The 10338-nt window shown below is 29.8% G+C and overlaps 1 protein-coding gene across 2 annotated transcripts; it reads right to left on the bottom strand.

Moving 5' to 3' along the window:
- Positions 1 to 4701: 4701 nt before the first annotated feature.
- On the bottom strand, positions 4702 to 7487 carry LOC109860570 (translationally-controlled tumor protein homolog). 2 transcript variants are annotated; one of them, XM_020439750.1, is made up of 5 exons: positions 7373 to 7487; positions 6636 to 6706; positions 6379 to 6566; positions 5739 to 6008; positions 4702 to 5116 (listed from the first exon to the last, which is right to left on the bottom strand). In XM_020439750.1, exons 1-4 carry the CDS (start codon positions 7398 to 7400, stop codon positions 5777 to 5779), a joined length of 519 nt encoding a protein of 172 aa, XP_020295339.1. In that variant the 5' UTR covers positions 7401 to 7487; the 3' UTR covers positions 4702 to 5116; positions 5739 to 5776. The 2 variants fall into 2 exon arrangements, with proteins under 2 accessions (XP_020295339.1, XP_020295340.1); XM_020439751.1 differs by lacking the exon at positions 6636 to 6706 and having other exon boundaries at positions 7373 to 7464.
- Between the last annotated feature and the right edge of the window lie 2851 nt (positions 7488 to 10338).

Below are 10338 nucleotides of genomic sequence, written 5' to 3'. Positions count from 1 at the left end.
TCGGTTTTTTTTTTTTTTTTTTTTTTNTTTTTTTTTTTTTTTTTTTTTTGGTTTGTTAATTTGTACGCGGATTTAACGACGTGTCAAAGTTTAATTACACGTACACTTTGCAGTGCTGGAATGCTGTCTTCTATGTCTGGTACAAATTCGACATGGCAGCAAATAGAGTAGAGATGTTTCTTTTTGTTTTATAGTTATTGGCAGTGAGATTTGTTTTCCCAAGTGAGAATGTTCAATACACCGAAAATAAAACTAAAGATATAAAAGCTCTCGATCTACGAAGAAATGTTTGTGAAATTTATAATTATATTACAACTATAGCATGTACACACTATAAGAATTTAACTAATTGTGAACAAGACCGTGAACTAAGATAAAATCTTACTCTCGTTGTTAGTAATTTACAGAATTATGTATCACATGATGTGAGCTGATGGAACCGAGGGATTTAGATTCTGTGAAGCTTAGCTTTGTAGAATCTTTTATGTAATCCTGAGGAAATCGTTGAACGGTTTATTTTCTAAATTTACATAAAGATATGTTATTAGATATGTAAACATAACATATATATATTTCTCGGAATTGTTATATATTATTCTATGTATGTGTTAAACTATGTAAAAATTGAGTTACTAATGAAATTGTAAGAGCTTTATGTCACTTGTGATTATGTTATATCAACTTAGTTCTTCGTTTGAAAGAAAAGATTTATCTAAGTGTGTAACATTGTGTAATAATGATTTATTCAGTTATAAAATACGTAAATGTTAATAACATAAATTTTATATGTATCCATATTTTTTTAAAACAAAAATTTATGACGATTACAATTAAATATTGCGTAAAGTGTTTATATTGTAAAATGTTATAAGAATCAGATAAAAAGTTATTTTTTTAATTTTAAATAAAAATATGGGACAGTGTTTTGTTATTTTATAAATAGTGTAATATATATATATATATATATATGTATATATATGTATATGTATATATATATATATATATATATATACACGCACACACTTTTCGGATTCTTTCAGCTCCAATCACTGATACTAATTTGGAAAAGGGAATGATCATACTTACTTCAGTAATATAAATTATGATAATATTATTGTATATTATTAAACATATTTCTATTTTTGCGTGAATGCCTACGATTGTTAGTTGTTGGTTATTGTTATCTACTTGATGAGAGTTTTTAATGTTATGCGTACCGTGGACGACAAACACAATATTAAATTCATAATTTTTTTTATAATATATTGGAGTTGCTATTCATTTTAGAAAGCCTGTTTTAGCATTTGTTGAGCATTCAGAGAAGATAAGGTATTCATAAAGTATTAACACGGATGCAGAAGCATAATATCGAGAATATTGACTTATTTTCTTCTCTATTCATGTACATATAATTTATATATATAAAACAAGTACATATTATAATTAGTTTGACTTATATATTAAGTAGGAACAGCAGATTAAGACGCAAATTTTATATATCAATTTATTATTTGACTATATAATTCTTGCTTCACGTTATTTTATATACGAAGCACCTGACCAAAATTACCTCTGAACAATCGCGCGATGAAAGCGATCACCTCTTCAAATTCCTGACAAAATATAAACGACGCAGTAAGTGACCATTAGGATTTGTGGGCGCGAATGCTACCTGTGAATGAAGAGAAGTTTCATATAAATATATAAATGTTAAAAAAAAAAAAAAAAAAACAGAAATATCTATATATATATATACATAAAAATAATATATGGATATATATATAAACCGAATTCTTTCACAAATACAAACAACCTCAGTAGTGATCAGGAAAAGCGTTTAACAAAGGTAGTGACATGTTAATGATTTATGATCTATGTCCTGCGATCAGATCCATAATATAAGGTAAGAGGATTCACAAGAGTGGTCTTTAGATTGCCGTGATGTCTACTAAAGTATAAATAAACACATTGAGCTTCTTGCGCGAAGCATCATTCGGAAATGCTGAATCGTGTGTGTACCGAATATACTTTTAATAAGAACTTAAATGCTTTTGCCATACTTCTTTGAAGTATCATTGAAATGGTACGATGCTCAAATTGTGTGTAGTAACAGTTTTATCTAGTAACAGTGTCCTAGAGAATGGAAGAATCGGGTGCGCTGTAAATTTTTCTGTACAATACTCTCAATGAATATGTTCTTACTTTTTTTATATATCTAGTGTATGTATTTCTGTTGCTTTTTTTGTCTTGTACTTATGGATATACCGTGGATATACATATATTTTTCCCATTGCATGCCTTTTTATTGTTGTTTTTGTTCCCTTTCGAGAGAAATTCAATAATGTCTAATTAGCATAATGCTTTTAATTTGTATTTGTAAACTCTCAGCATTAAAAAAAATATATTTTATTGTTATATATATATACTATATATGAGATATATATTTGGAACAATACATTTTTTGTAGCATGATTGTACAACATTGAAGAAACCCTTTTACGCACCGATTCTACATAGATCAGTACAAATAAGTTTAATAATAATAATGATATTAGAGTAATGAAAAAATATTGATGATAATAGTAATAATAATAATAATAATAATAATAAATAAATAATAACAATACCGATAACATTAATAATGTACTGTCTAATCTTATCGAGCGTGTAAGATATATTTCCCCTCTCCCTCAACTTAACAAATAATAACAAATGTCCTATCGAATACCGTACTTTTAAAGCGCTAAGCTATAAGCCAGTATATTACATCTATGTATAAATGTCGTACAAGTTTACGTATGGGTAATCTCTAATTAAGAACATTAATAAGTTTAACTCTCGTATGACTGCCATTATGATCAAATATATTATTTCGAATATTACCGCAAATGCGATATATTTCGAAGTTGGTCGATTTTTTTATTCCTTCTGATTCGCACAGAAGAACATGCGTTTATACACATAATACGAAAATGTTCGGTTATATAATTTTGAATTAGATTGTGAATAATAAGTATTCAAAATATAACACTGTGTAGAAAGTTTTGACTATAAAACTGATTGGATACTCGCAAGCTAATTGTATATCGATAAATATTGTATGTAACATTCCATATTTTACGGATAATCATTAATCGACAAACACATCTACGAATGCCTATAAATATATCGCTTCGTTTCTTTACGATAAAGCTGTAATTGCTCCATTTCACTATAGAATATTTCTAAAACACCACACGATATTTTTGATGTCACTTGTTTCAGTTCGGAACAAGACGTGTTGTACGATATATTCCGTCAAAAATTGATATTTATTTATTTCACTGGCTTTAATAATCAACGACACTGTATATGGTTGTGTATTCCGCATAGATAGCAAAGCGATATAAGTATACATACCTACATACACACGGGCATGTGTTGTGTATATACATATACATATATATGTATATATATATATACACACACACACACACTTGTGTATATCTCTCGGAAAGTTTATCTTTTTAAGAACTGTAACTTATGATTTTTCATATATAACATGTTAAATGGAACATTTTAATTCGCGCATCTCCATTAGTAGATTATAAAAAAATTCTGTCTACATACTTATACTATTTACTACTACACATTAAACTCTACTAAGATACGCTTTTGTAAATGTACACACGTAAATATCTTTTTTCAAGATAACGATACGGAACACATGTGCAAAGTATAACGTACGGAGACGTCGAGTTCTCAGGTGAGAGAACAGCAAATGTTTTAGAGAGAGAGTAAGAGTAATATATATTCACAGAAAGAGAGCGTTAATGAGGGTATAAAAAGTACTATGTGTAGAAACGAAAAAAATCCAGATGTAGAAAAGAAGCAAGCGAGAAAGTGAGAGAATGAAAGGTTGAGAGTAAAAGAGGGTGAGAAATTGATGGCAAAAATGTGCAAAAACAAGGGAATGATGCTATGAGTGTACTTGTACAACATTATGGCTAGTAACAATCCCTGAATAAAGAAATATAATGTACGGTTTCGCGCCAAGAGATAGATCGTCTATTCTGACTCATCTAAATATAATATTTTTATGAACTGAAAAAGATATGTCGTATGTACCATTTACTAATCCCTTATATAATTACCTCTATAAATCTCCTTCATACATTAGAGAGTCAATGAAAAATAATAAGTCCAAAACATGATTGATTTTTTTTGCATAACATATTTATTGCTTTATTAGTACTATAGAATAAAAAATATAAATTCTGTAGATATTTACGCTCACAATTTTCCTATTTTTTTATGTATCCTTAAATTTATGACAAAATATACAATAATTGCTTACACATATGTATATATGCGCTACGTGCAATATGTGAAGAATATATACACGACTATTCTTTTGTTTTCCAAAAATAATTTAGAATTGGATTCATGAAATATACATGAAAACATTATTTGTTTCTCACACAAATCTTTCAGTTCAAACGAAGTATCAAACATATAAACGTAATTTTTCAAAATTTAAATTTTGTGTATAAAAGATACGAATATAAAATTATTTAGATACTAGCGTATAAACAGATGAAAATATATAATTTCACATAAATTACATATTTTACATTTATAATTACAAAGAGCAGTAAAAAATAAATGAAGGAGAGGGAGGGAAACAAAAAAAATTAAATAATTTTAGAAAAAACAATAAAACTGATGGAAAAAGTTTTTTATTTGATGGACATTTTGTCGAAGTTTTCAGTTGTTGACATTTTACTAACATTAACATAATAGTTATGTTATATTTTTATTGATATAAATCTATATTGCAGTAATTCTTTCCCCATCTTCCATTTTTGATATAAATAAATTTCCTAATAGAAGTCAAATACAAAAGATAATAATATTCACAACAAATCATTTGCATGTAATGAAGATATGACTATGGAAAATTGGTTTTTTTATGTTATATGTACAGTTATTTAACCAGCAATTGTCATCAACAGAGAGACTTTATTTAATGTTGTTAATCAACTCTTTTGTAAACCGGAAGAAAAACTGTTTGCTTTACATTTTACCTAAATTTCACAACTTTGCAGCGTGTATTGCAGTCTTGTTTCCAGTTTATCTGAAAGATATATAAAAAATGGGTTTTATTGCATAAAAAAAGCAAAACTAACTTTATAAATAAAAATGTTAGGATAGTCAAAAACCGCTTTGTTCAGAAAAAAATAATTTAAAGCGTCAAAAATATCCCAGCTTAATGTTACATGTGTGTGCAGTAACAAACACCAAATAGATGTGTTAGCTACGAAATCACATGTATATAAAAGTATAATTTCAAGTCACTTTTATGTTAATTTATATAACATTCCTGATAGAAATATTTTATTGAAGTTGTAATATCTTATATGATGTATTCTATCAATAACTCAAAATAACACATTGGTTTTGCAAAAGTTTCAGTAGTTTTTAATCTACTTTTCTAAAACTTTAATTAAATGTTTAATTATTTTGTTACTTAATACTAAAGCTAACTAAAACAATCATTTATACATAGTCTACTTTTTCACAAACGTTTTTAGTAATTACCTTTAGAATTCACAGCATGTTAGTATATTTCAATATAAAAAGTATAGTTTCAGTTATTTCATAGTAAAATTTTAACAAATTACTTCGACCAGAAATGTAATATAAACAAATAATAAACCAGTATTGAATATAATAGAAAAAAAAGAAACATTACTTACAAAATTTGTCCATAATTTGTTGCATATCTAAGAAATGTTTAAAACTTTTCTTCTTCAAGACCATGTTTGAAAAACATCAAAACTGGAACTGATTCGCCATCAATTTCACGATATTCCATAAGACCAACAATTCCATCAATGTCCATGGAAGATCCAGTAAAAAACTGTAGTTCTTTAAATCTACCAAGGATGTCCTTCATTACTTTATTCATTTTTGTTTTGAATACTTCTACTTGATCAGGTGATTTTTCCTCAAGCCTAGCTACCAACCTGTAAAACAAAATTTATAAAATATACTTTTTTATATTTAAAAGAACGTAGTTTTACCTAATTTTTTTTCATTACACATTTCCTACAAAGAATCATTGTAAAATCTAATCAAAACATTTTCTTTTACATATGTAATATTTTGTCAATGAATCATATTAGTGCTCATTATAGCTCTTAGACATTAAATCTTGTGTAAGTTTGTAACTTTATAATATGTGGAAACACATGCCAATCAAGTCCAAAAATAAAAGTTTTTAAAGAAATTATCTACGTTTTAGTCTTATACTTGTATTTAACCTATAAACTTATTTTGTCATAAAGAATAATGCATTAATATAAATAAAAAAATTAATTATATAAATATACTCACTTCTTCATATAATCTTTGAGATATAATGTATAGGATTTTTTGTCTCCAAAGGCAAAAGTTTCTTGAAGCCTATGGTTTAATACAACATCAACTCCTGATTCTACAATTTCATCTGTGCCCTCATCAGCTTCTTCCACTGATGGATTAAATCCAGCAATTTCAATATCTCCTGACTTCCGAGTTACAAACTAAAAAAATATTAGTTACTTAACATTCTACATAGAAAGCAGCTTTTTTTTAAGTATAATATAAGGTACCTTTCCATATACTTCATAAAGTACATCATCTACTAACTTGACTTTATATGTGTCAGAAAACATTTCATCTCCTAAAAACATACGCAGCATGTTACATTAGTTTGATTAAAATAGACTATAGAGTTCAAGATTGTATAATTAACCACAAAATGTACATATAGAAAGTTCTAAAATATATTTGTATTTATCTCCATTGATCTTTTTGTATCATATTTACTTTTAAGACATAAGTTTTGACACAAATTATAAAATAGACAATATTATAACTATATCATTCACAATTCAATATTTTATAATTAAATCAATATTGTTTAATTACAAGCAAACTTGTAAGATATGTATATATATATATATAATATATACATACATACATACATACATATATACGTACATATATATATAAATAATAATAAGTATATTTCTAATGTAGCCATGATTGTTTTATACTTGTAAAGAGGTTAAGAATGTCAGAAATCTCAAGTACGAAACACATTAATCTTTTCATTATAGCATACTAATTATACTACTACAAAATGCAATATCGAAAATTTAAACTTTATTTCTACAAATGAATGTAAAGAATGTTATTTGAATATTCATCGTTATCTCTCAAAATATGGCTAGTGTTCCAACATTTCAAATCATTATTATAACATCTAATATTACGTCTCGACGGTGAGAAAATACAAATATATTTAGGTCATATAACGGCAAAAGTAATCTTTTTTTTAACTCACCGGTAACAACATCCTTGTAAATTTTCATTTTGGAAGGTGGGAAAAGGTACTTCTGCAGTTAAAATTAAATAGGTCCACTTCGGAGAGCGTCTCTTCCGGAAAAGGAAGAAAGGAGATTCTGTGACTGTCTACCAACGTGAGCAACAGCAAACAGATTCAAACTTGGCAACAATGGTCTAGTTTCCACCACAACATTAGGTTTGTTCTTTTTCCATATTTTGGCTGCACTAGTTCACAGTCTATCTTTTATTATCTATATCAAAAGGAAAAAGATAGACTGTGAACTAGTGCAGCCAAAAGGTACCTTTTCATACAGCTGCACGGTGCGGCAGCAAAACGTCACGTGACTTAAATTTTCTAGGACTGCTTCCGCTAGGTATATTTACTGCTCTTAGGCCTGGTTTATGCGGGCCTAAGATTTTAATATTTCTGTTTATTAACATAAGCATAACAGAATATAACAGAAGCATTGAAATCCTATAGTTGAACTGTACCAATTCCGGCATAAATTAACAGTTATTACCCGCATAAACAAGGCCAAAACAAGGCCTTATTTGCCGGCATAAATCAGGCCTTACCTGACCTTCATTCGATGCCATTATTTGTCGTTGATGGAATTATATAGTTATTGCATAAGTATCAACAATAAAATTTTTCTGGTTTTGCTGCTTTTTGTTCGTTTGAACTTTGCAAAGAATGGCATCGAGTGAAGGTTAAGTACGAGCCACAGATGTCTATACTACTACTAGATCGCTAACTTGAGACTGTGGGATGGTTTGGTTTGGTGCAAAATTGGCTCAATGGACCGAGTTAAGTTAGTCCATACGCCATTCTAAAATATAAAGAATATACAAAGACTACTACAGCAAAACATACGCTATGCTTTGCTTTGCTTAAAATCAAAAAATTATGTTGTCGACTGAAGAAGACCGAGAAACGATACTTCCGTGACGACGGTTACGTTGGAACTTTTATTGAGACTGTGGGATATGGAAAAACCATATATATAATACAACCCTGGCTAGTACGGTGCCGACCTGAAGCTCAATGTTACGGTGCAGACAATATAGTAGCCTCTCTCTCCAGCTGCTTTGTGCGCATGCGGTGAACATTTAAGCACGCTTGCGCATTTCTCTTTCTCGCGTTCTTTCTCTCACTTTCTAGTGCTTTGTCTCGCTCGCACTCACTTGGTAGATGCGCCTGCGCATAATGACGCTCGACCATCTATGCCCATATTTGGACTTCATGCGTCTCCCTTTCTCGGGCCTCGTGCCTCTCATTGCGAAGATACGCGACTAGCAATATAGAAGTATTATATACAGGGTGTCTCATAATGACCGTATCACCGCTCGTAGGCAGATAGAAGAGATTATTCTGAGTCGAAAAGTCCTGAACCACTTTTTTCTATTACATATGATAAAGAAGTACTTATTGAATAAAGTAAGCCAATCAGCGCCGACCTTTAGACGAACGCACGTCAGTGAACCACGCGCCTGATATGCGTGAGCGCTTCGCGCGGCTCACTGACGTGCGCCCGGCTAAAAGTCGGCGCTGATTGGCTTAATTTATTCAATAATTACTTTTTTATTATATGTAATAGAAAAAAATGGTTCAGGACTTTTCGACTCAGAATAATCCCTTCTACCTGCCTACGAGCGGTGATACGGTCATTATGAGACACCCTGTATATGGAAAAAACTGAGGCTGGCAGGATATCCGGTTTCGGCCATGACAACCTACAACAAAATGGCGGCGGTGCGTGTATGATCAGTACGCGAATGTGCTACTCGGGCCTTGTTAAAGTAAAAAAGTAACATCGTAAACATCACTGTGTAAACATGCCGAGCTGTTGTTCCATTCCACAGTGTAAAAATATCACAAAAGATGGGTATCATTTATTTTGGTAAGGAGAAGATATTTATTTATACTTCGAAGTTACAATATTTTAAGATTATGTAAGTAAACAATATAAATATTGTAGATTTCCATTAAATCGCCCGGATATTTTACAACTGTAGATTGCAGCAATTGGAAGAGACGATTTTTAATCTACAAAATACAGCTTAATATGCAGTACACATTTTCAAGAAAATGATTTTATGAAAAGACCCAATGCAAGTGGTGTCCGGTTGAATAATCTTGCTGTGCCTTTAATATTTTGTGCTCCTATTTCTGCGGATGTAACTGCTTCTGCAATTGAGACTCCGTCAATTGAATTCAATACTACTCTTGCTTCTACATCTGCTGTGGTGCCAGAAATCAAATGGAAAAGTATTTTTATAATTGTGCTGGTTTTGACATAGAAAATGATATACAATTTAAATTGACATGGGCAAAGAAACAAACTTGTAATAATTGGCATTCTACTATTGATAGTACAGATTCTGATAATAATAACAATTTCTTTATTGACGCTGATAATGAAGAATTATATTATAATATCAATATAAATGATCATAATTTCCTTCAACAAAACATTTTATATTATATAGCAAAGTTTATGGTAAAAAAAACTTATACTCCAGTTAACATCTAAAGGTTGCATTGCCAACATCACAACAGAAGTCGGTGATAGACAATATAATAGTTCTTACACAATATTAATGAACAAAAAATAAAGGAAGTTTAATGTACGCATCTAATCATGTGTACAAAATTGTTAATGCAACCGAAATAGAATTTCGTCAGTCATTACAAGGGAAACAATTACTAAATAAAACNGCATATTCTCAGATCATGTCGCGAGTAACACGCAGATATTCATTAAATAATGATGTATTTCCTAACAATGATGATTGCTACGAACCCAGTCAGAAATACCTTGTCGAATCGACGTCGATTCGACGTCGATTATACTAGTCGATCGACGGTTGAAATTTGTAGTCGATTCGACTTAAAAATGGACACGAATTTCGACCAATTATTGACAAGTCGATTTGATATCGATATTATGTGCTATATATTCA

Source organism: Pseudomyrmex gracilis, unplaced genomic scaffold, assembly GCF_002006095.1.
Source record: "Pseudomyrmex gracilis isolate BER0280 unplaced genomic scaffold, ASM200609v1 scaffold_414, whole genome shotgun sequence".
Taxonomy (NCBI): domain Eukaryota; kingdom Metazoa; phylum Arthropoda; class Insecta; order Hymenoptera; family Formicidae; genus Pseudomyrmex; species Pseudomyrmex gracilis.
The sequence above is the reverse complement of the archived record's forward strand: the minus strand, read 5'-3'. Positions and strand labels throughout refer to the sequence as shown.

Coding starts and splice junctions, on each gene's coding strand:
- LOC109860570 (XM_020439750.1), bottom strand. CDS start 7,400: ATGAAAATTTACAAGGATGTTGTTACCG. Junction 6,567..6,635: donor TTTATGAAGTATATGGAAAG/GTACCTTATATT, acceptor ATATTTTTTTAG/TTTGTAACTCGGAAGTCAGG. Junction 6,009..6,378: donor CTCAAAGATTATATGAAGAA/GTGAGTATATTT, acceptor TTTGTTTTACAG/GTTGGTAGCTAGGCTTGAGG.